General features: G+C 50.7%; 1 protein-coding gene across 2 annotated transcripts in view; it reads left to right on the plus strand.

The window, feature by feature from the left end:
- DYNC2H1 (dynein cytoplasmic 2 heavy chain 1) overlaps positions 1 to 26,709 on the plus strand; it is a 1,763,151-nt gene that overhangs the window by 1,376,249 nt on the left and 360,193 nt on the right. For both annotated transcript variants that reach the window (XM_078657019.1, XM_078657020.1), the window contains exons 73-76: positions 1,808 to 1,885; positions 2,010 to 2,141; positions 11,838 to 11,910; positions 26,381 to 26,535. In XM_078657019.1, the coding sequence (XP_078513145.1) occupies positions 1,808 to 1,885; positions 2,010 to 2,141; positions 11,838 to 11,910; positions 26,381 to 26,535 (438 nt within the window). The remainder of the gene's footprint in view (positions 1 to 1,807; positions 1,886 to 2,009; positions 2,142 to 11,837; positions 11,911 to 26,380; positions 26,536 to 26,709) is intronic.

Here is a 26,709-nt window from a genome sequence, read left to right on the forward strand (position 1 = left end):
TCTCCGTTAGTAACACCTGAACGCAACTGTGGGCAGAAGTCTGTTGAATAAATTTCAGATAAGTTTAATCACTGTAACTTTATGTGATCTTATCCATCCTTAAATAAAGGAGTTGACTGTATTGAAACTGAGTTAGGGAATGCCTACCTGCACAAAATTACATAAATGTTCACATATTTAACCCATTTCTGTACAAAAAATATGCTTGATTGTTAATCCTCTCCCCTAATTCTGTAGTATATAGAGTAGTTTTATTTTGAGTTACTTGGCTGCTTTTTGAAAAACATTTATTAGATGGCCGTCTTTCCACTCTTCGTCTCCAGTTGAAGCTAGCTGATAGTTTAATGATGCTTGCTGGTCATCATACTCTTCAAAATTCATAGGGTACATACAACACTCAGGTTGATATCAAATGTTTACCAATGAAAAAAGGTACAACTTAATTTCACCTAAATTTCATAAGTAAAAATCCTCTCCCAATAAAATCATAAGAGTGACCAATATTTTCACTGAATTACATAGTCACTTAATGTATGTCAATACAAGAGGAGTTGAATATTATGGTCGACGTTTTGGTCTTCTATCATGCAAATCCTTTAGACCATCTTCAGGACAACACAATCTGCATTTTAACAATGGCCCTTATAGAGACTGGTCACTCGTTCAGACCTTGACAGTGTTGAATAGACTTCACAATAATGGTTTTCCTGATCGAAGTCTGATGTCTTCAATTATTAACACACTGAGGTCAGAATCTTCACGTGATATCTTTTGGACCTGATGTCTCTGTGATATTCAAAAATGTTTGATCTTGAGTCTATTTTCGTAATACAGCAAGAGCGTCACAGTCAGCAATCCTCTCAATGGGAATTTCGCGAAATTTTCTTGGTTTGAAAAAAGTTTCAGAAGAAGATTTCAGACCCTTAGATGCTTAGAAAAGCAATAACCATGGTACTTTCTGTCCATTAGATTTACCCTTTACTTCACCATGCAGACTGGTGTTTACCATAGATTTACAGGATACAGACGTCGATCCTAATTGTTTAGAAAACTGGGGGTTTCTGAGATTCATTATGGAAAAACAACATTACCAGTTTATAGGACTATTATTCTCCCTGACATCAGCCCCGAAAGCATTACCCAAGAGTGTGGCCATGATAGCTCCACATTTAGTGAAATGAAAACCTTTATCTCTCCATACCTAGCATACTGGTTAATGAACACCTGGTCTTTACAAAATACTCAATAAGACTTCCAAACAATGCCTACTCTTTGTAGCTGGGTTTACATCTCAAACCAGTCAACGTTAATCCTAGTGCAAGTCTTCTTTTGCTTGAGAACAGGTGCGTAAGTTTTCCATTCACCATATGTGACTTCAGTGGCCCTTTGGTACAAGTGCTATGGTTGATTTGTTTGTTCTGTCCTGATAAACAAAATCTACTGTCAGTTTTAGTTATTTGATTTCTTAGCTACATCATCCAACTGTTAAGGCAGATTTAGAAAAGTCTTTTAGCAGAAGTTGAAGCTGCGAGAAAAAACGTTTTGTGATGGATTCCTGCATCACTATCCACACTGCTCACCTTTGTAGTTTCACTTGATCTAGCAGCAAGAATACAATAAATATCTTGTCATTTGGCATATGGGATGCAACAGATAAACACTTGTGTATATCAGTTTTCAAAGAGATAAATAAAACACACAAGCTAAGCAAATGATGAAAACTCAAATCTTATTTCTCTAATAAATAAATATCTTTAACAACCACAAAAAAGCACGCTAATGTAAGTTTATTTCCATTTTTCAAAAGGATTTACAGAAATCTGTTCGAGATCATATTCCATCATGGATTGAGCAAGAGCGCAGTTATGCAGTGGCGCTTTTAAAGGTATGCTGTTTGTTCTTAAGCAGTTTTAACCATCACTATTCTAAACATACATACACATATGCAATGTATTGAAAGACACCATGTTTTCTTTAATTAATAAACTCATGTGCACCTAATCTTTCAGGCCTCATTACCATCTCTGTACCAAGTAATAAACCTTGATGATGCAAATATTTGGAATCATTTTTCACGGAGCTCAACATGCGAACAAGACTTTCCACCTAATGTTTTGAAGAAAATATCCCTCTTTCAGCAGGTAGGTGTTATGATACCAATACGTTATTTATAACCGCAACCTATTTTAAGTTACGGCCGTCTTCTAAAATGGTGTTATGTTTGAGATTTGTGGAAATATTACTGTAGAAGAAAGCACTTTTGTTCTGATAGGTACTTATATCTGCAGATTCCTCACCTTTTGAATTCCTTGAGGTGCCGAACAGAATCTGTAAACTTTTGCATAGCCATGTCCTCCAGCCCCAACAGGTGTCATCTTATGACATCATGGTTCCATGTGTGCAACTCCTTTTCGTGCGTTTGTGATGTCAGATTCCATACATTTACGTCACCTGCTCATGCTGGTGCCGGTTCCTTTCTTTCCACACCAATTGACGTGGATCTGAAGCTTGAACTGTCATTTTACGATTTTTATGGCTAATTTCTAATAGAAATAGCTTTTTTGTGTACAGAATGTCACCAAAACCTTTGGGTTTTAAACCGTGTATTACTTGTAACTGACAGATGTCAGTTACAAGCCACACAATGTCGGTTTGTGGTGCCTTAATCTGAAAGAGACACGTTAGTGATAGATTCCTTACCTTAGAATATCCCCAGGCGTCAGACTGGATCCGGCAATTTTTGCGTAGCAGTACCCTTGCGCGTCGGTAGGCGTCGTCTGCGGCTCCGCGTCCGTCGCGGGCGCCGTGATGACGTCGTCGGAGTACTTAGACGCCGCCTCCACGTGCTGACGTCAGTTCTTCTTTTTTCTACGCCAGCAGCGCAGATCCGGAAAAAGTGGTACCTTAGTCTTTTTTGACTAAACTTTTTTGATCCTTTTTGATCGTTTATTTTTCGAGTCTTCGACTCCGGACGGTGCCGATAGGGATGCCAGGTTTTAAACCCTTTGAGGACTGCGACCGACTGATGTCGGTCACCGACTCTCACCGTCGGTGTCTCCACTGTCTCGGCGTCAACCACGACAACAAGACCTGTTCCGACTGCCGGGCCCTGACTTCGAAAGCTAGGCGGGAGCGGTCCCGCAAACGACTCGAACTCCGGCAGTCAGCCACGTGCCAGGAAAGGTCCAAGTCCGGACGGAGGTCGAGGGACCGGTCGCGGGAGAGTAGCCATCGGAGCTCCGGGAGTCGACATCACTCCTTAGGATCGAAGTCGCCAGGTAAGCACAAGAAGTCGAAGAGACGTTATCGCTCTTCCGACTCCCCCCGAAGCTCGCGTGACGCGGCCGGGGGTTCAGGTGGCACCGCCCACGCGGCTCCGTCGGAGTTGCAGGTGTCGCGTCCGGCCCCATACCCTCCGGTCCCTGGGCAGCGCGCGACGCCGGAGGAGATCGAGCGGTTCTTCCTGGCCATGAGGGCCCTCACTCCCCCGACGGGCTCCGCGGCGCCTTCGGGCCTAGCGGACCCGTCTGGGGGCCCTAGCGGGTCGGGGGCTTCGGCCCCGACGCCGCCGGGTGCTTCGGCCCCGGCGCCGCCTTAGGGCCCGGCGCCGCAGGCCCCCACTGGATCCGGTTCCGGATCCACTGTCTCGGCGTCAACCACGACAACAAGACCTGTTCCGACTGCCGGGCCCTGACTTCGAAAGCTAGGCGGCAGCGGTCCCACAATCGACTCGAACTCCGGCAGTCGGCCATGCGCCAGGAAAGGTCCCGGTCCGGCCGGAGGTCGAGGGACCGGTCGCGGGAGAGGAGCTATCGGAGCTCCGGGAGTCGACATCACTCCTCAGGGTCGAAGTCGCCAGGTAAGCACAAGAAGTCGAAGAGACATCATCGCTCTTCCGACTCCCCCCGAAGCTCGCGTGACGCGGCCGGGGGTTCAGGTGGCACCGCCCACGCGGCTCCGTCGGAGTCGCAGGCGTCGCGTCCGGCCCCATACCCTCCGGTCCCTGGGCCGCGCGCGACGCCGGAGGAGATCGAGCGACGCCGTTCGGAGAGTTTAACTTCCATGAACCAGCCCCATCATTTGATCCCCCCGAGTACCAGGAGATGGGTGATGAGGAGTATTGGGAGGGGTCTGAGGACCCTCTGACACGGTAGTGTCAGTCCCAGGAGGACTGGACCGGTGGACTTGGGGATGCCAATGATCTGGACACTTCGCCAGTCACTGGTTTTGTCTCCCCTCCTACCGTGGCTACGGAGGAGGGGGCTACCTACAGTGTGGTGCTGACGCGGGCAGCCAAGGCCTTGGGCCTTGAACTCTCCGTCGCGGCTGTGAGGACTAACCTCCTCACTGAGGTCCTTAACCTGCAGTCAAGCACGGCTGAGCCTCTGCTGCCGTTTAATGAGGCCTTGACTGACGTTCTTGTGGGCACTTGGTCCAGGCCCGCTACAGGTTCGCCTGTGGATAGGAACGTGGCCAGACGCCACCGCCCGGCCCCGGGCGACCCTTGTTTCCTGTCCACCCACCCCACCCCTGAGAGCCTGGTGATCCAGGCCTCCAATTCCCAGACCGCATTCCCGTCGGCTCCGCCTGACAGGGAATCCAAGAGGTTTGAGCAATACGGCAAGAAGGTATTCTCCTCCCTAAGTCTGGGACTGCGGTCTTCCAACACCGCATGCCTCTTGGGCCGCTACACCCACTCCCTGTGGGATACGGTCACGGACGTGCTGCCAGAATGCCCGTTGGAGGTACGGGCTAAACTTGGCCAAGCCCTTGTGGAAGGCCGAGATGCGGCACGTTCTTCTATCCAGTGTGGACTGGATACCACCGACTCACTAGGTAGAGCGATGGCAACGACGGTGGCGATTCGTCGGCACGCCTGGTTGAGGTCCGCCAACTTTTTGGCTGATGTCCAGAATACACTCATGGACATGCCTTTTGATGGCCGTCGCCTTTTTGGCGACAAGGCAGACCATGCGCTTGAGCATTTTAAGGACTCCAGGGCTACGGCCAAGTTCTTGGGGCTCTTGGCCCGTGCCAGCAAACGGCTGCTTTTCGCCCCTTTCGTGGCCAAGGAAGGGGTGTACCCACACGTGCTGCCAGCCACGCGCCGCAGGATAATACCCAACGCGGTGGCGGCCATGGAAACCGCCGTGGCGGCGGTCGGGGACAACAACGAGGACAGTCCACACCTTTCCCCACAGCATCCGCCTCAAAACCCTCCTAGTCCGTGCTTTCAGGCCCATGTGTCCCCAGTGTGGGGCAGGGTTCGCCATCACCTCCTCCACTGGCGCACTGTCACGTCGGACAGGTGGGTGCTGCAAACCGTCCGAAGGGGCTACTCCCTCCCCTTCGAGGCGACCCCTCCAGCCATGCCACTGCAATACCACCGCATATCGGGGGATCATTTGCGGCTTCTGCAGGAGGAAGTTACAGCCCTCTTGGCCAAGGGGGCCATCGAGCGCGTTCCTGGGCCAGAAGTAGGGTGTGGTTAGTACTCCCACTACTTTCTGGTACCCAAGAAGGGCAAAGGGGGCCTACGCCCTATCTTGGACCTACGGAACGTCAACGGCTTCCTCCGGAAGGAGAAGTTCAAAATGCTGACACTGGCTCAGGTCTTAGCTGCCCTGGACCCAGGAGACTGGATGGTAGCGTTGGACTTGCAGGACGCTTATTTCCACATCCCCGTCCTGCAGGCCCACCGGCGTTACCTGCGGTTCACGGTAGGCCACGAGCACTTTCAGTTTTCCGCGCTCCCCTTCGGCCTTACAAGCGTCCCACGGGTGTTCACGAAGGTGATGGCGGTGGTCGCAGCTCATCTGCGCAGGTTAGGGGTTTCAGTCTTCCCCTACCTCGACGACTGGTTGTTGAAGGCGGGCTCGCCCCAAACAGTCGTCAGCCACCTCCAGACGACGGCAAACCTCCTGCACCTGCTGGGGTTTTCCATCAATGTGCCGAAGTCACACCTGTGCCCCTCTCAGAAGCTCCTCTTCATCTGAGCGGTTCTCAACTCGACGCAGTTTCGGGTTTATCCTCCCGAACAGCCGGTTCGGGACATTCAGGCTCTGATTCCACTCTTTCAGCCTTTGTCCCGGGTCTCGGTCAGGTTGACGCTGCGGCTTCTGGGGCTGATGGCCTCCTGCATCCTTCTGGTGCATCACGCCCGGTGGCGGATGCGGGCTCTGCAGTGGTACCTGAAGTTTTAGTGGGCCCAGCATCAGGGCAACCTATCCGTCCATGTCCTGATCTCGGAGGGCACTGCGAGACAGCTGCAGTGGTGGCTCACGGACCGCGATTGGGTCAGCGGCAGATCCCTCTCCCTTCCCCAACCGTAGCACGTAGTTGTGACTGACGCGTCCCTCCAGGGCTGGGGAGGCCACATGGGCACATGGGAGAGGCGGAGATCAGAGGCCTCTGGTCTCCGGCGAAGTCCCGGCTCCATATCAACCTTTTGGAGCTGCGGGTGATTCGTCTAGCACTGAAGGCATTCCTCCCCTCTGTTCGGGGGAGTGTAGTGCAGGTGTTCACGGACAACACCACCGCCATGTGGTACTGCAAGAAACAGGGCGGGGTGGGGTCGTGGACCCTTTGCCAGGAGGCTCTGCGCCTCTGGCAGTGGCTGGAACATCAGGGCGTGACCCTGGTGGTTCAACACCTGGCAGGTTCTCTGAACGCCAGGGCGGACAAACTCAGCTGTCGGTGCATGATGGATCACGAATGGCGTCTGAACTTGGACGTGGCGCAAGGCCTCTTTCAGCAGTGGGGAGAGCCTTGGTTAGATCTATTCGCCACAGAAGAGAACGCGCAATGTCCTCAGTTCTGCGCGTTGGAATTTCCAAGGCGGCACTCGCTTGGAGACGTTTTTCGTCGCGAGTGGAGTTGCGGTCTATTGTACGCCTTTCCGCCTATACCACTTCTGCCCAGAGTGCTGAAGAAGATCAAGCGCGACCGGGCACAAGTCATCCTTGTGGCTCCGGACTGGGCACGAAGGTACTGGTCTCCAGAGCTACTCAGTATGTCAGTCGATCCCCCGGTTCGTCTGCCTCTTCAGGAGGACCTTCTGTCGCAGCAGCAGGGGACGGTCCTCCACCCGAACCTGTCCAGTCTCCACCTCCATGCTTGGAGATTGAGCGGCGACAGTTGAGGCCATTTGACTTGCCTCCTGAAGTCTGTAATGTCATTCTGGCAGCCAGGCGTTCCTCCACAAATTCGGTATACGCCTGCAGGTGGAACAGATTTGTGGCATGGTGCACAGCAAAGGCTGTGGATCCTCTTGCTGCCCCTCTTTCTGAGGTTCTTCTCTTCCTTCTTTCTTTTGCCCGGCGAGGCTCTGCTCTGGGCACTATCAAGGGCTACCTTTCTGCCCTTTCAGCCTTCCTAAGGCTACCTGATCAACCTTCTTTGTTCAAGTCCCCTATTGTAACTCGTTTTCTAAACGGCATCACACACATGTTCCCTTCTGTTCCATTTGTGATGCCTCAGTGGGACTTGAACCTGGTTCTTACGTTTCTGATGTGCGCTCCCTTTGAGCCACTTCACAACTGTCCTCTCCGTCTTCTTACTTTGAAGACTGCTTTCCTGGTTGCCATCACCTCTGCCAGGAGAGTGAGTGAGCTCCAGGCTCTTTCATGTACACCCCCTTTCCTTTCTGTCCAATCCGGACAAGGTTGTGTGGCGTACTAAGCCATCTTTCCTGCCCAAGGTTGTCACGGCCTTCCATATTGCCCACCTTCTTTCCGCCACTTTGCCCACCTTCTTTCCGCCACCGCATCCCTCTAAAGAGGAAGAGCGGCTCCACCGTCTGGATCCAAAACGTGCGCTTTCATTCTACTTGGATCGCACACGCCAGTTCCGGGTGGATGACCAACTCTTTGTTGGTTACGTGGGCGCTAAGAAGGGAAAAGCGGTGCACAAGCGGACCTTCTCTCGGTGGATCATCTTGCGTATCCAGGCATGTTACTCCTTGGCTAAAAAGGAGCCCCCTGTTGGATTGCGGGCTCATTCCACCCGGGCCACGGCGACTACAACTGCCCTGGGCCGGGGAGTGCCGTTGCAGGACATTTGCCAGGCGGCTACGTGGGCCTCGCTGCACACGTTTGCAAGACACTACTGCCTGGACAGTCAAATCCGGAGGGATGGCTTCTTTGGCCGTTCCGTCATCCAGGACTTTCTGGTGTGATTATTGGTTCGCAGACCCACCACCGGGGTTGGTATTGCTGGGGTATCTATTCTAAGGTAAGGAATCTATCACTAACGTGGCTCTTTGAGATGCACAAGTTACTTCTTGTGTAACGATATATCTGTAAGAGACATTAGTTAGTGATAGATTCCTTACCGACCCACCCATCCTCCCCGTTCTGCGAACCGATATCTAGGGTTAAGGTCATCCCCTTTCAGGGCCCTAGTTTCAATGGCACCAGTGTTGGTTTTTAACATGGCTCGGGGCTTCTGGCGCGGAAAAGCTGTGTCTAAGAACTGACGTCAGCACGCGGAGGCGGCGTGTAAGTACTCCGACGACGTCATCACGGCGCCCACGACGCCGATGACGTACGTGGAGCCGCACACGACGCCTACCGACGCGCAAGGGTACTGCTATGCAAAAATTCCAGATCCAGTCTGACGCCCGGGGATATTCTAAGGTAAGGAATCTATCACTAACTAATGTCTCTTACAGATATATCGTTACACAAGTAGTAACTTGTGCGTTTGGGCCACAACTCGAAGTCATGTTCCCCATGCTCCAAGATGAAGACAATTTGAGATTCGGAAACTAAATTCACTGTAGCAGAGATGAGAACATTGAAGATAAGACGGTCTCGGTTAAGGTCAAGAAGATGATCTCGTTCTCCTTCAAGAGGCCGCTCGAAGGACAGTACTTCATTGAAGTCAAAAACAACTATAAGAAACATGAAATTCAAGCATGGTTCTCCTACATCGCGCCATTCCATTCATTCCTGCCATTCAGAGTTGCATGAGGTAACCAGGACTTAGAAAAAAAGTTGTTCCCTCATTGTAGATCCACCTTCTACGCATTCTCCCTTTCAACTACCAGCAAATAAGGTGGCAATGCCAGATCAGCTCCAAAAGCTTAAAAAAGCTAAGGACTCAATCTTTTGTGCTGTTCTGGGTTCCCTCTAGTACGCCTTCATACTCCAAAGAACCGGGGAGGCCTCTGGCTGATCAGACTTTGCCGTAACCTTCCTCGACACCTGCTGTGCCTTTTGGTTTGCTTTAAAGACTGACAACGTTGATTCTATTGACTATGAAGCGTGAGATGTTCTTACTTTGGCACCGTGCCTGACACCACAGATTATTTGATCGAGGCCACAGATGATTCCAGAATTTGCTTCACTGACGCCTGTAGCAGATCTGATTGTTCTTTCAGATTCAGAAGGTAATTTACTGTTTCTGTTAGTGTATGCTCGTTCAGAACACTGTGGTGATAAGACCGCATCCTTAGATCTGTTCAACTGTTTTTTCTTCTGATGTCAAGCATTCTTTAATGGCCATGCAATTTGATGGCTCTTGGTTATTTGAAGTGAAGGCAGATACAGCCCTTGAGAGAGTTAAGGAGATCAAGGCCTCTGCCTGGTTTTTAAGTTCAGCACCACAAACTCACCAGCTATCACAGCAGCAGCACACTTTTCAAGGGCTCAGTAAGGGATATCTTCAAAGGCAGGCAGTGCATTTCTTCAAAGCAACAGCCTAACAAGACTTTTAGAGGGTGTGGTCGTGAAACAGGTATACAACGTGTAACCAACCAAACACAACAATCTGCCCAAACTCCAGTACCCCCCTTCTGCAGCAAGCTCAAAGCCTTGACCTTGATGGCTCACGATCGGCCGGTTGGAGGTTGTATCACCTATTACCTACTGGCATGGAGAAGCATGACTTCAGATTAGTGTGTGCTCCAGATCGTGGCACAGGGCTGTTCCCTACCTTTCCAGTCGTACCCTTCGGATCTACAGCCACTACTGCAGTATCTGTCAGAGAACCACAGCTCCATTTGTCGCACTGATGTTCAGGCTCTTTTGGCAAAGGGAGCGAGAGAAAGAGTTCCAGTTTCAGAAATAGAGACTTGCTGTTACTGCCGGTTTTTTTAATACCAAAAAAAGTACAAATCCTTCCCCAATTTTAGATCTTTGTCTAAACTTCTTTTTGAGGAAAGACAACTTCAAAATGCTCACGTTGCCCAAGTTCTGTCTAGGGGACTGGATGGTAGCTCTAGATATGCAGGATACGTATTTTCACTTTCCCATCCTGCATCTTACAGACATTATCTGCGTTTTCAGGCAGGACAGGGACATTTTCAGTTATCCGTCCCCCACTTCGTGCTGACCAATGGACCTCAGGTGTTCACAAAGGTGATGTTAGTGGTTGCAGCACATCTCTGCAGGTCAGGAATACCAGTATTCCTGTACATCAGCAACTAGCTGTTGACTGTACATTTGCCTTAAACAGTCGCCAGCCATCTCCAGAAAGATGGCTGACTTGTTGATTTCATTAGGGTTTTCCAATATTGTGCCGAAGTCACACCTGACTCCATTGCAGAGGCAAAGTTGTATCGAACTATACCTCTGCCTTTGTGAGTCCAAGATATTTGGGCTTTGATCCTGGTATTTCTGGCTGCAGCCTGGATCTCGGTTGAGAGTGGCTCGGAGGCTTCTGGTCTCTTGACCTCTTGCAGTCTGCTCGTGGATCATGCCAGGTGGCACATGTGGGCTCTGCAGTGGAATTTGAAGTCTCAGTGGGCTCAACACCAAGGAAATCTGTCAGATTTTAGTCAGGTGATGGAGGAAACTTGCTAAAGATCTGCAGTGGTGACTACTAGAATGCAAATGGACCAGTGGTAGACCCCTCGCACCTGTCTCACCCATTAGTAACCATTGTGAAAGATGCTTTGTTATTAGGTTGGGGAGGTCATTTGGGAAAGATGGAGATCAGAGTTCTCTGGTCACCAGTGGAAGCTCAACTTAACATAAATGTATTGGAGCATCGAGTGATCCATTTGGTTTGGAAAACTTTCCCTCCAAGGATCACGAACATCTGACCATGAGCACCAGTTTGGCTGGCTCTACTGGAGGAGCAACAGGGTCAGGTTCTGCACCCAAACCTGATTCGCCGACACCTCCATGCATGGAGATTGAGCAGCAGTAGTTGAGGACATACGATCGCCTTTCAGAAGTAGTACACATTATTTTTATGATAGACGCTGGAAGAAGTGTTGCTCCCGTCATATCCAGCCTTTATAAACTTTCCTTTCTGATATTATTTTGTTTAGTTTGCCACTAGCTCAGCAAGTCCTTGCTGTGACCATGGTTAAAGGTTATCCAGCAGCCCTTTTCGGCTTTCTCACGTTTACTGGATCAAGCCTCACTTTATAAATCACCTGTTGTGATGTGTTTTTTGAAGGGATTGATCCTATTTATAATGCCACAGAGGAATTTAAATGTTGTTTTAACTTGTTTAATATGCTTACTTTTTGAACCTATACACAGTTGTTCATCACCATAGGCACTGCTCTGGTATTTACTTAAAAGGTGAGGAACCTACGGAAGTCTCTATCAGAAGAGCAAGTTACTTACTTCGGTAAAACCCTTTCTGGTAGAGACAGTATCTCGATTCAAGTTTGTAAACATTTGGAAAATATATATTTTTTAACTTTGTAAAATGAACAAGTTCGTTAATTGGCCATAAAGTATCGAGTCATAAGGAGTCTATATATTGTGCATATGTATTGTATTTAAACTGAGGCATGTTTAATTATAATGGAGGTAGCGATATTATAATTTGAAATGTATTTGTATGAACCCGCTAAATACTGTCTACTTTATTTTAAGGTGCTTGTTGTTCAGGCGGTCCGACCAGATAGACTGCAGAGTGCAATGGCTCTTTTTGCTAGTAAAACCCTTGGTAAGCGTAATGTTGCTTGTCATCACTGCAATTAGTCTTTGAACCTGCAGCATGTTGTCCATTACATTTAAAGCTTTGCAGTGTCATTTATTTACATTGTACTTTGCCACAACATTTTGCCTTTTGACTACTGTTAGAAATTGGGTCTTTAGTTTGCAGAGATATGCCCCCTGTCCAAGTACACAGACACCTTAATCCTAGTCAGGGTAAGTCACAACACAATCCTAAATGATACTGTGCTCACCCTCTGGTAGCTTGGCACAGAGCAAGCAGCAGTGCTTAATTTGAGCTGGTGGTTTCCGGTGCTCGGCACCAGCACTTAATTGTCAGCACTGGTGCTTGTGACAGCCTGCCACAAGGTGGTGCTATTTAGCTAACTTAGAGATGACCACAACAACAGTTAATTATTAATGCTATATTCATTAAAAATGGCTACTACCTCCTGCCCAAGACATTCTTCTAGCTTGGGGGCCATTAAATAGTCTGAATTGTCACACTTGTAGGAGTGTGATGGTTAGTAGTTTTGTTGTTACTATTATTGACAGCATAGCGAGGCAATGTGTGGTGGAAGCAGCAGTGACCTGACGAGAGCCCTGGCACTACTTAATTTACAAATTAAGCACTGGCAAGTAGGCTTAACTTAAAAGGCAATGTGTAAAGATTGTTGCAATAACTCATACAGTAACAGTGAAAACACCACAGAAAGACTCCACAACAGTTTAAGAAAATAGAGAATATTTATCTGAGCAAAGTAAAACCAAATGGACAAAAATCCAAAGTTTGAGATATTGAATTTTGAATGAAACTTTTGCAGAAAAGAGCTTAGAAGCAAGTAGTGCTAAAAGGCTACTTTAGGTCGCGCTGGACTGAGGCGAAGGCTTCCTTCCCTTAGATGTGCTATCTAGGACCTCTCTAGCTAGTGGAGATGATGCTGGGCCCCTGACCAAGCCCCACTTTTGGCAGCAAGGTCAGCGGAACATTTTGTAATCAGTAGAGGTGTGTCCCCTTTCAGCCAGGACCACCCTTAAGGTGTCCAGGGCTGAAGTGACCCCCTCCTTTGAAAACCCTCCATATTGGATGTGAGGATTGTAGGCAATAGGATTAGGGGTATGCCCCCTCCCCAAAGGGAGTGGACTTACAAAGGGTAGATTCACCCTTGAGGCAATTAACCCATTGGCAACTACCTGCCAGTACCTGTAAATGCCCCTAAATGTAGTATTTAGAGGCACCCTTGAACCTCAGATTCCTGGTGACCTAAAGGAGAAGAAGAACCGAAGAGCCATACAACAGTGAAAACTCCAGACAAGAACTGGCTTGGCCCCAGCCCCACCGGGCTGTCTGCAGCCCTTGAAGAAACCTGCCCTAAAAAGCGACTCATCCTGCATGAACTGCAACCTCTAGAACCCTGGAAGGACTGACTGCCTGCCTTCCCCAAACACCAAGAACTCCTGAGGACAGCGGCCCTGTCCACAAAGAAACCAACACAAAGGACTCCCTTGCCTTTTGGAATTGTGAGTCCTGCCCACTCTGCACCCGACGCCCACGGCCCAAGTCTGAGTGGCCGACTGATCCAGTGAAGTCCCCCCTGTGATCCAGACCTGGAATCCATTGGTGGCTGACCTCTCCTGGAGTCCATGAAGAAGCCTGCAGCCTCAGCATGGCTCCGGCTCCGGTGAAGATGTCCCGATGTCAAAAGGCATCCCTGCATCCTCAGCTCCCTGACCTTGACTAGCCCAACCGAAGGTGCCCCAGCATCCACCCACATCGCAACATACCTGCCCATTCTTTGGTCATTCTATCATACTCCTGGTCCGAACCTGCAGCCCCTTCGTGAAACAAGTTCTTCATTTACTTGCATTGGGCGCCTAACGCTGTCTTTGCACCCTGTACCGCTGGTGGTGTATGCTTGGTGCTGCCTTGTTGCCCCCATGTGACTGTCTAAATCCCCAGGGCCTATGCCCTGAAACTGCAGGTGCTTACCTGCAAATCGTGCATCTCCACTCACCCCCAGTTCCCATAGACTAGCATTGGGTACCCGGCACCACCTTTGACCTTTACAGCCAGCTGCCCCTATGCTGCTAGTGGTGCAGACTTGGTGTTCACTTGGACCTTGCCCTGTGTTGGTCCGTACACCCGAATACTGGAATAGTAAGTTGTGTACTTTCCCGTTAAGGTGCATAACTGTTTTCCTTCAATAGGATTACTTTGTATTTCTTGCTATTTGCACTAGTGTCTATTTTCTACGTTGCTAAGTATTGCTATTGTTGATTGACACTACAAAGTATTTTCAGTGCTGCTGTAAAGTATTCCTATTGCTATTTGTAACACATTCCTACTGTACCTGAAAGTATTGCTATTTTTAAACTGATACTTACCAGCAACAGAGTTTTTCTGAGCTTTAAAATAAAAGTAGCAACGTGATATTTTATACAAATATTGGATTTGGAGTTAGTCTCTGATTGTGTGCCTCATTTCTTGACTATGTGTGTTCAACAAATGCTTAACACAACCCTCTGATAAGCCTAACTGTTGAAATCACACTACCACAAAAGAGAGTAAGTTATTATCTCCTCTATCCTCTGGAAAACCACCGGGGATCCATTGGACAGTATACCTTACTTTGGTATATTATATACAGAGCCAGCTTCCGACACTGATTGTGTATATTCTCTTTTTCTTGATCACAGAATCAAGGGTGCCTTGTATTCTGTATATATATATGTATATATATATATATATCGTATTTGTGCCCATTTCAAAATCATATTTTGTGCTGCTTGTTATCATTGACATTGAGACATTTCCCGTATTGGAATTTTTTTTTTTTCAAAACCGTGTTTATTAAGAGTTCAAGCAAGAGTCAGGACAGCCCTCCACAGTCAGGAGGAGACTGTCAACAACACAGACAAAGAAAGGCATGGTAGCGAACTCAGAGTTTTATGGAAACAAAAGGGGGCACGCCCCTAAACCCCCCCAGCCCACCCATACCCAACAGCAACCCCCAACTCCCCTTCTGACTACCCACCCCTTATCCCACCCTAACCCAGTGCACGTGATCGCTAGTCAGCAACAGGAGACGGAAGCAATGTCAGAGCTGGCTAGTAGCCTAGGGCCCGGGGTCCGCATCAAGGGCCAGCACATCATCAATGTCAGCTGGGGGATCGAGGTCCAGATCCCTGTAGTCCGCCCACCGCTTCCAGATCTTATAGTGTTTCCGGGGGCACCCCCTGGCCTCAAACACGGGTAATTCTAAACCCATCAGGTAGTCCAACCCTGCCTTCCACGCACTCAGGGGGGGGGCACGTTCGCACTTCCATGCTTGGGCCAGGTCACGCTTAGCCACCACGAGCCCCAACAGCAGTAGGTGGCGCTTGTAAGTGTTACCCCCAACATTTTCCAGAATATGAAGGAGACCCAGCCTAGGGGTACGGGGTACATCCCACCCCAGCACTTCCGACAGGCAGTCCCACACACCCGCCCAGAATCGGGTCAGCCTCTCACAGGACCACACGGTATGGAAAAGCGTCCCCCTCTCAGCACCACATCTCAGACATTCAGGGGTAGCTATGAGGCCCGCACGCCACAGCCGATCCCTAGTATAATAGGCCCTATGGAGGTATTTAAATTGAATGAACCGAAGACGGACGGCTATAGCTGCACACCGAGGAGATTCGAGGGCCTCCCGCCAATCGTCCTCATCCAAGGGGCCAACATCACTCTCCCAGGAGGCCTTCAAGGTCGAAAGGGAGGGGGAGCAGCTGACGACCAGGGATCGGTATATCTGAGAGACTTTCTTTTCGCCCAGGTCGCCCATAAACAATTTAGCCTCAATGGGACTAAAGTCGGGGAGCTGTTCCAACCCCACTAGGCTGGGGCCAAGGGCATGCCGGAACTGAAGATAGCGAAAGAATTGGGACCTGGACAAATTATACTCGGAGCTAAGGTCCTGAAAGGACTTAAGCGTGGTTCCGTTGAGGACATTACCGAGGGACGAAATCCCGATCGCGTCCCAGCCGCCGAACCCGGACAAGGAGGCCAGCTCTGGGAGTAGACCGTTATGCCACAGTGGCGTCTCGGCCGTCAGCCTGCCCCACCACCCCATGCGGCGCAGAGCCTGCCGCCAGATCGCGAAGACCACCTGAGTGACCCTCGGCAAGGCCCTCCTCCGCCTGGCCGAGTACAGCAGAGTGTGGAGAGTGGCACCATCCATCAAGGAGTGCTCCAGAGCATAGGCCGGATCGCTACGATCCCCATACCACCACTCATTGAGCACTAGAAGATGGGAGGCCTGGTAATACGATAGCAGATCAGCGGACGCCAAGCCGCCACAGTAGGTAGAGAGGAAGCAGGTACGCAGTGCCACCCTAGAGGCACCCCCGGCCCACAGAAACCTGCCCAGCACCGAGTTGACACCACGGAACCACTGCGGGTCTATTTTATACGGGTGATTCTGTAGTTGGTAGAGGAGCCGAGGCAGGGCCACCATTTTGAAAATAGCCGACCGGCCATAAATATTGAGGGGCATACGCGTCCAGGTCTTAACATCAACCTGGACCCTGTCCCACACCGGCTGGATGTTACGGTCCCATGCCACAGCAGGCGAGGCCGAGAGGTGTACGCCCAGGTACTTCATGCCGTCGACCGCCACCTGAAGAGGCGCAGCCCACTGGCAACTCACCGAGGCACCCCCCAGAATCCACAGGGTAGACTTGCGAGGGTTAAGAAAGAGCCCCGACGCCTGGCCGAACTCCCGCATTATGTCAAGTACACGGGGACCTGTACGGTGTAAATCGGTCATGAAAAAGAGCACGTCGTCCGCATATAGAGCAATGCGGTCCGAGTGGCCCGACCCCCACACAAAGCCCCGGTAAAGCGCGTCCTGGCGCACTCGGGCGGCCATGGGTTCCATGGCCAGCGCAAAAAGGTACGGGGAGAGGGGGCACCCCTGACGAGTGCCCCTGGCCACGGGGAATCGCGCGGAAATTGCCCCAGAGACGCGCACAGAAGCGGTGATATCGGTATAGAGTAACTTCACATAGGAGACGAAAACCGGACCCAGGTTCAGAAGTGGCAGGAGGGTAAGGAGGTAGGCCCAGCTGACCGAGTCAAAGGCACTATCTATGTCAGCCAACAACAGCGCCGCCTGGTCCCCAGTCGTCCCAATCGCGTCAATCGCCGCCTGCGCCCGCCGAATGTTGTGTCGTGTCGCCCGGTGCGGCATGAATCCCGCCTGATCCGGGTGGACAAGGGCCGATATGTGGGGAAGCAGGCGATTCGCAAGCGCCTTGGCCAGGAGTTTGGCTTCAAAATTAATAAGGGAGATGGGTCGGTAGGACTCGCGGCGCTCGGGGGGTCTGCCCGGCTTTTGAAACACCACAATCTCGGCGTGGCGCCAGTCCGGGGGAAGGCTACCCCGCTCCCGAGCCAGTTCCAGAGCCCGCCTGTAATGCGGCCCAAGCTGCAGGTGGAATTTCCGGTAAAATTCACTGGGGAACCCACTAGGCCCAGGTGCTTTACCCGTATTGAGTTGACCCAGCGCGTCACCCAACTCCTCCGCCGTCAGGGGGAGATCCAGGGCATCGCGGACCTCATCAGGTACCGCCTGCGGGCGAACCGCCGCGAGGTAAGCCGCAATGCCATCGGGGGAGAGGCTCTCACGAGGGGCATACTGACGTTCGTAGTAGCGCGCGAAGCTCGCAGCAAGGATCGAGGGGTCTGTTATTGCCACCCCCGCGCCGTCGACCAGCCCCGGTAAAGTGATCGGCTGAAAAGTCTGCTGACACAACCGGTGGAGCATGGTGCAGGACTTGTCGCCCCACTGGTACACCCTACTACGCGTAGCCAGCCACGCTTGGCGGGCCTCGTCCAACAAGACCGAGGAGTAAGACCGTTGTGCTTGTAACAGCAGCCGCAACGTCATATCATCGGCCGCCTCCCTGTGTCGTGCCTCACGCCTTTCCACACTCTCCGCCGCAGTGGCGATACTTTCCTGTCGGGTCCGGCGGGCAGACGCGCACCAGGCAAGGTCGACAGCCCTCATGGCGGGTTTCATGGCTTCCCACACTGTCACAGCATCAACGTCCTCTGTCAGATTGTCCCGCCAGTAGTGGGCAATCGCGCCGCGCAAGTGCCGAGAGTAGCCCGGTTGCTGCAGGTGCCATGTAGACATCCGCCACCTGAAAGGTTGGCGCGCCTTGCAAAGGTCAATTTGAACCGCCACTGGGGAGTGGTCGGACAGCCCGCGAGGTCGGATCGCCGCCCCCTTTACTCTATCAAGGAAAGTCCCCGGTACAAATATACAGTCCAAGCGTGAAAGGGAGCCATGCACAGCAGACACATAGGTGTATTCTCGTCTCTCTGCATGAAGGTGTCGCCACACATCCACCCAACCAAGGCCATCAATCATTGCACTCAGCTTCGTAGGCGAGGCCGCAGCTGCGACCCCCTGCCTCCTCTGCCTGTCCAGAGCCACATCCAACACGTCGTTCCAGTCGCCACCAATTACCGCCAGAGAACGGGGAAGTTCGGCCCACAGGGTAAACAGTCGCTCCGCAAGGGCCCACTGCAGCGGGGGAGGGGCATACACACTACCAAGGATTACGGGCTCCACACCAATCTTCCCTTGCACAAACACAAACCGGCCCTGCGGATCAAGCCACTGACGCTCATGGGTATATGCTAGTCGTTTATGAACCAGGATGGCTACCCCCCTCGAGCCCCTGGCAAACCCCGCATGAAACACCTGGTGGAAGCCAAACCTCTGCAGGCTCAGAGCCTTCGTACCCAGCATGTGCGTTTCCTGGAGGAGGAGCACGTCAGCCAGGTCCCTTTTTGCCCAGCGGAGCACAGCCCCCCGTTTGATCTTGTCCAGGAGCCCCCGGACATTCCAACTCAGTACACGCATGAGAGCAGTAGACGGCACAAGTCGTGGGGCGTCAGCCATTGTCCCAAGGGGTCCGTGTCCACAATCCCCGCAACCCAGCCCGAACTCCCAGCCCACCAGCCGCCGACCACATACGAAACACGTGCATCCCACAGAACACATTCCCAACCCCCGCCACCCCACTAGTCCCAACCCAGTCCCCCAACAACCTAACACCCCAGAGCCCCCCACCCCCACCCCAATACCTCAATAAACAATGAAGCATCTGTCGCGGTATACGGTACTTCAGACCCAAAACACAGCGTCTAAAGCCAGTCATACCAATGGATCCCAACTAGACTCCCTGTAAAACCCTAACCAGGCACACTCCCAGAACCACCCCCCAACCCCATCCGGAGGAGGCAGCCCATAAAGTGCACCCCGAACCCACTCCAGGGAAACAGCAACATCAGCAGTAAGGCACCACGAACCAAGGGGTGTTGGACCGCAAGCGTCCACACCCCCACCAGGAAAGGAGTCAATACTGCACCAGTCAACGGCCGCTCCATCGGCCAGAGTTCAACAGCCACGGGGTAGAGACATCGACGAGAGGCCGCCAGCAGGCAGCCCTGGCCTGCGACAATCCTGAGTCTTCGCCAGGCTATTCTGTGTCAGGTTGTGTGTCCCCCAGCAAGGGATCCCGGGACAGGGACCTCCGTCGGGAGCGGGATTTGCGATGGCGTTTCCCTTTGGCAGGCGGGTCGCTCCGGTCCGTCGAGGAGCCACGTGGCGACCCGGAGTGCAACCCCGGCTGGGCATGCGGGCGAATCCTGACAGTTTCATCAGTCCAAGCGAAGACGGCTTCTGGTGTATCGAAGAAGAGAGTCTTTGAGTTGAAGACCACCCTGAGGCGAGCCGGATATAGCAGCGAATACTGGATCTTGAGACCTCGCAACTTGGCCTTCGCCTCCAGGAAGGAATGCCTCTGCTGGTGGACCAGTTTGGTGTAATCAGGGAATATCATGATCTTGTGGTTGTCATAAAGCAGCGTGTCCTTGAGCCGCGCTTCCCGGAGGATGACATCCCTGTCGTGAAAGTTAAGGAGCCTAGCAATGATCGGGCGAGGTCGCTCCCCAACTGGCGGTTTCTGCGTCAAGGTGCGATGCGCGCGCTCCACCACAAAGCAGCTCGACAGGGCGTCCGGGGGCAGCCAGCTCTCCAGCCACCGAGACAGGAAGACATCCATGGGCCCTTTCTCACAGTCCTCCGGAAAGCCAACAAAGCGCAGGTTGTTCCGTCGCGCCCGCCCTTCGGCATCTTCCACCCGCAGTGCCAGGCCTCGTTGAGTCTGTTCCATGTCGGCAATCTTCTTCTTAAGGACGCCAACATCCCCCTCAACTGTCGTGACCCTGGTCTCCGTCTCCGTTATGCGAGCGACTGCGTTGCGGAGGTCCTGGCGCAGAAGCATCACATCGGTTCCCACCGCTCCAATCTTCGCATCTAACATATCACGGGACTGATTGATGGCTGTCAGCAGTGCCGCGTTGTCTGGCCCAGTACTCTGACCCCCACCAGCCGCTCCAGCACTTCCACCGGGGCCGGTAAATTTGTCGATTGGCCCAGACTTTGTGGCGGCCGTGCCCCTGGTCATGGCGGCGGCGGCAGAGGCGACCCACCAGTAGCACGCACCTGTAGGGGGGTCGCACCGCTCGAGGGTCCCCAACTCAGGTCCCAGCCGGGGCGGCCGAAGCACACCAGTCCACTCAGGATCTCGCCGTCGCCGAGCCGTCGGTCACAGGGAGGGACTCAAGTCGTGCAGCCTCGCCAGATCTCAGCGCATGGAAGCCTCTCCCCAGGTGTCCGACTCCTCCGATCTATGCCAGCGGGACCAGCGAGCCCCTATGTCCACTGGGGCAGAATGGCCTGCACTTGCTCCCGTGCAGCTCGGCAGTCCCCACAGCGGGCCGGCGCCCGGGCCACACCGATCTCACCGGCACCCCCGGCTCGTCACGGGCACTGGCCGCCCCCGCCCGACTCAGTCCACGAGGGCGGAGGGTGCAGCGCCGTGTCCGCCGGCAGCAGAATGCGCCAAAGGATGTAAGGCACTGCAGGCGCCAACAGCGGAGGGTCCCAGGATCAAGGGGTGCACAAGGCGCGGGGGTCGCCAAACTCGAGGCCCCGGCGCCGCCAAAGCAGGAAGGCCGCAGCTCCACCAGGGCACCCACAGAGGCACGGGCCCCCACCGCTGGCAGTGTGGGGGGAGATATGGCACTCCTCAATGGGCCGCCGGTAGTGGGTAGCCCTAGAGCGCCGTCGGTAAGCAGCGCCGTCCGCCCCGGGTCCGGCCCGGGCACGCCAAAATTGAGGCCCCGGCCTGTCCGGCGGGCACTAGGCCGCTCGCTTCACCCACTCGCCTCTTCGCGCCAGATGGACTCCGCGCTTCGTGTCAGGCACCGGACGGCTCCCAGCGATGTCCGCTCAGGTCTCCTCGGTCGTGGCACACTCCGTAGGGTTCAGGGACCAGGATAATGTCAGGATAAGCGTCGGGCCGGCGGGAGCTCTAACAAGCCACGTCCGCCATGATCGCCCGCTAAGCCACGCCCCCCCGTATTGGAATTTTGACCTCAGACTTACTGTTCTTTTGGAATGGTTATACCAGTTTCCGGCACAACATATATGTTCATAGAACATCTGTGAATTGAACTTTCAAACGGGCCATGGCTTGATCATATATATACATATATATAGGTAAAGGGGTCGGTGGCAGCTTCCTCCCACTCCCCTTGGCGCCATTCTTTGTGCAGAATTGCTCAGCACTGTTTTATTGATTTAAATTTGCTCCGTGAGCTCGAGAATAATTTTACTGTGTCAATTTGAATTTGTATTTTAAATGAGGGATAGGAACTGTTAGAGCACAGATACTGATTTAATAGTTGCACTCTGTGAAAAATAAGTTCGCACTCCCACACACATTGAGGGACCAGCTCCTCTGTAGCTCGACCTGTGCCTGCACGCCCAGTCCGACCCTTCAGCCAATCACGGGTGCGGAAGGCGGGGCAGAGCCAGGAACATCCAGGGAGGCGAGCGGTTAGCGCTCTAGCTCTCCCCTACTCGAGGGCTATAAAGCAACTCGTCGGCCTAAACGCGCAGTGTTTACGTGCAGTGTGGCGCCTACTCCTGCGCCTAAGACGAGCCGACGACCAGCCCGTCTGCGCCCGTCCGCGACAGGACGGGGCTAGGGGCAGGGGGCCATGGCGGATTGTATCCCTCCTGTTGGGAAGGGCCATAGCACTATCCTCTCATACTCAAGCCAGACCCTTATGGATATGGGTAGGTACGTATCCACACTGTGTACCCACAGGGCTGAGTCTAGCCTGGAGGGGCCATTTTCTTGTTTGGTTTGTCAAAAGCAATTTACCATCAGCGCTGTATCTACACCTTGCTATTTAAAGCGTGCATTGTCAGCCCCGATTACTGATCTGGCAATGCCGACTACCAACGCCCCTAATGACCCGTCTCTAACTTGTAAGAACCTTTTGTGCAATGTCCGCTCCCTTGTTACCCATGCAACACAGGTCTGGGATCTCATAACAACGGAGAGGCCACATCTGTGTTTTTTAACGGAGACTTGGCTTAAGCCCCACACAGTTCCGGCCATTACCATGGGAGTGCCGATAGGGTACAAAATAGTAAGGATGGATCGTCCTACTAAAACTGGTGGAGGGCTAGCTATTATTTTTAGACAAGCGATGGAGATTGTAGTTACTGAGACTGTGTGCACTTCGGAGATGGAGCTCATGATTTTTACTATTAACCCTAGTTCCAGGGAAACCAGGAAGGGTGCGTTAGTTTACCGACCCCCTGGACCATGTGGGACTTTTTCCATTAAACTAATTGAAACTTTGGCACCTCATATGCAGATTAACTCAGAGTTTATTCTGGTAGGTGATTTTAACATCCACAGTGAGATTACTACTTGTACAGAGGCACAGATCCTACTAACGGATCTGGCCACTCTTGGACTTAATAAAATGAATCAGGGGCCCACACACTTAGCAGGCCATACTTTAGATTTAGTGTTCTGTAACTCCACAGCTATTGATTGTTTGACTCCCAATCAAGTGGATTGGACTGACCACTCTATTATTGAGTTTCACACTCGGTCCAATTATAAAGCGAAAAGCATCCAGAGGACTATGGCAGACGTCAGGAGACCTTGGAACGAATTAACCCCAGAGGGCTTTAGGGAGAATTACACTGAACCAGAATGGGAAGCATGTGGGGACAATGCCACCGTCGCATTACGGAAATTTAATGAAGCTGTGACAACAACCATAAATCATGTGGTTCCGCTCAGAACATATAAACCTCGTCCTGCCCCAAAACAAGAAGTCTGGTTCACTGGTGATCTTAGACAATTAAAATTAACTACGAGGAAGTTAGAAAAGCGATGGAGCGTTACGCGCAAGACAGAGGATAATGAGAACTATAGGAGGTCTTTCAAAAGCTACCATAAAGCAATTCGATCTGCTCGTAAACAGCATATAGCAGACCAATTGTCAGCAGCTGGTACAAATGTGAAAGTCCTGTATCAAATCCTACAGACCTTCACTAAGCCCACTGCCTGTGACACCGAGGCGATTGAATCCCAGGAACTCTGTGACAACATCTCACAGTTTTTCGTTAGGAAAATAGAAGGCATTTATGCTAAGATACTAACGTCCAAATCCATCTCTAATAATATATCAACAACGGACTACTCGTTCCAGCCACACATTAGGACAGCAGAAAACAAGGCTAGTAAGCTTGTCGATTTCCCACCTATCTCAATGGAGGAGATGACTGCTCTTATTATTCAAACAAAGAGCGGGTGCCCTATTGATACCATCCCGGCACGCATTATGCCACTTCTGATTGATGATTTGGGTGCAGGAATTCGGCAGGTAGTTAATCTGTCCCTGTGCACTGGGGAAGTCCCCCTGGACTGGAAGCAGGCCCTGGTGAGACCCCTGCGGAAAAATAATTCTATCCCCTGGACTGATTTGACTAACTTGAGACCGATCTCTCTTCTTCCTTTTTTAGGGAAGATTACTGAGAAATTTGTAAATCAGCATTTGTCAAAATTCATCGAAAGTGCGGGGGGGCTAGATCCCTCTCAGTCGGGTTTTAGGCCTAGGCACAGCACTGAGACCGCCTTGCTGTCCGTCGCTGACGATCTTCATAGGTTACAGGACAAGGGTTACTCCGTTGTCCTGGTACTTTTAGATCTGTCAGCGGCGTTTGACACAGTTTCACACGACATCATGACCTCCAGACTAGTTGACATCGGTCTGGAAGGCAAGGCGCTGGCCTGGCTAAGGAGCTTTTTCACCAAACGCACTCAGAGAGTCATTTTGGGACCATATCAGCCCAGTAAAAGGTCTGCTGACCATATCAGTCAGAGGAGGTGGTGATCTCTAAGGGGGTGCCACAGGGCTCTTGTTTGAGCCCTACGTTATTTAACATCTACGTGGCACCCCTAGCTAACATCATGAGATCCCACGGGTTTATTCCCGTATCGTATGCGGATGACACCCAACTCCTCTTTCCTTTTAAAATCATGACTCCTGAAGTGCGTAACTCCTTTGCCCGGGGGATGAAAGAAGTGGCACATTGGATGGCAGCAAACTTTCTACAGTGTAACGTTTCTAAGACTGAGGTCATGCTCTTTGGGGAAGCCAAACGCCTGTGGACTCCGGACTGGTGGCCTCAAGATCTAGGCCCCGTCCCTGAGCCCAAAGTGGTGGTAAAAGACCTGGGAGTAAAGCTGGATCAGGAACTTGCCCTGAAACAACATGCTAATCAAGTGGTCAGCTCCTGTTTCCATGCAATTGGGCTTCTCCGGAGAGTATTTCCCCTGTTACCTGATACCACCAGGAAAACACTCGTTCAGTCGCTCGTGTTGAGCAGGCTGGATTATTGTAATGGTTTGCTGCTAGCTGCCAATGAGGGGATCTTTGCCAGACTGCAGGTTGTGCAAAATACTGCTGCACGATTAGTTCTTAATGTCCCGGCCCGTACTCCCTCAAAACCATTACTCGCTAAACTCCATTGGCTCCCAGTGAAACAGAGGGTGATGTTTAAAACCTGCTGCGTCATCCACAAGTGTCTTACTGGAAAAGGTCCAGGCTACTTAACCGGAAAATTCATTCCATACGTTCCCTCTAGATCCCTGAGATCGGGAGATCAAGAATTGCTATGTGTCCCCAGGGCCATGAAGACAAGGAAAGGGGGAAGGGCCTTATCAGTAGCTGGCCCAAAGCTATGAAATGAACTTCCTAAGGAAATTAGAGTATGTAGGGAACATTTTCCCTTTAGGAAAAAGCTAAAAACCTTCCTTTTTAACTATTAGATGTCCCGGTTAGGTAATCATGTGACATGTCTGGGCCTTCTCTGTTTCTCAGATGCTGCCAAAGGCGCGGAGATACTCCTTCGGGAGTCGATTCCCAGCGCGGTACAAGTATGCAAATAAATAAATTATATATATATATATATATATATATATATATATATATATATATATATATATATATATATATATATATATATATATATATATATATATATATATATATATATATATATATATATATATATATATATATATATATATATATATATATATATATATATATATATATATATATATATATATATATATATATATATATATATATATATATATATATATATATATATATATATATATATATATATATATATACTTGCTCCCAACGATACACCAGCCTGCTGCACTCACGAGCGGGTGCTCCCTTAGGTGGGGGTGTGCCCATCCGATAGATTCTTGCTGCAAAATCCAATACGCAGTCCTGCGAAATTAGAGACGGCACTCACAGGGGGGTACAAAGCCAAAGATTCTTTATTTGGCTACCAGCACACACAATCGTGCTGGTAGCCAAATAAAGAATCTTTGGCTTTGTACCCCCCTGTGAGTGCCGTCTCTAATTTCGCAGGACTGCGTATTGGATTTTGCAGCAAGAATATATATATATATATATATATATATATATATATATATATATATCGTACAAGTAAGGCCTGCATTCCAGAGAGGTGTTATTGGTAAATTTTATTGCAGCTGATGCGTTTCTACTGAACCTGTCTTATTCACCAATAACACCTCTCTGAAGTGTGGGCCTTACTTGCGCGGATGCGCTACTGATTTACACAGGTCCTGTTCCCCGCTGCCCGATATGTGTGTGTGTGTCTATATCTATCTATATATATATATATATATATATGAAAGCTCCAACACACCAAAAAGTTTGGCGCCCAAACGATAACACTGACGAAGGGATTTCTAGTCCCGAAACGCGTTTGTTTGCCTTTTAAATAAACCGCCCTGCTAAAAGATTGCCGCTGCCTGTGTGAGTGCCGTTATTTCTACGAACCCGGCTGGGTATTTTGGGAAATTGGAGCTGACATATATATATATATATATATATATATATATATATACATACATTTAGAATTTGTAATCCTAAAATATGTTATGACTTTCCTTTGTATCATATGATCTTTCACCTATGTTTTTAATTATCAATCCAGGAATGAAAGAATTGTCTCCACCTCCCCTGAATCTGAAACGGCTCTACAAAGAAACACTGGAAATTGAACCTATCTTAATTATTATTTCTCCTGGTGCCGATCCTTCTCAAGAGCTCAAAGAGCTTGCTAACGTGGAAAATGCAAGCTATCATGAGGTACAGGATGCACATCAACTCTTACAAATACATTTACGTGGTTCTCGATATTCTGGTATACATTATTATTTTCCCATAATCGAGCCAATTTTTGTGGGACTATTGATAGCTATTTGATCTTTTATGCATTCTGGTTTCAGTTGTAATTGGGATTCTTTACGCAGGTGAAGTACA

The sequence above is a fragment of the Lissotriton helveticus genome, chromosome 8, assembly GCF_964261635.1.
Source record: "Lissotriton helveticus chromosome 8, aLisHel1.1, whole genome shotgun sequence".
Lineage (NCBI taxonomy): Eukaryota > Metazoa > Chordata > Amphibia > Caudata > Salamandridae > Lissotriton > Lissotriton helveticus.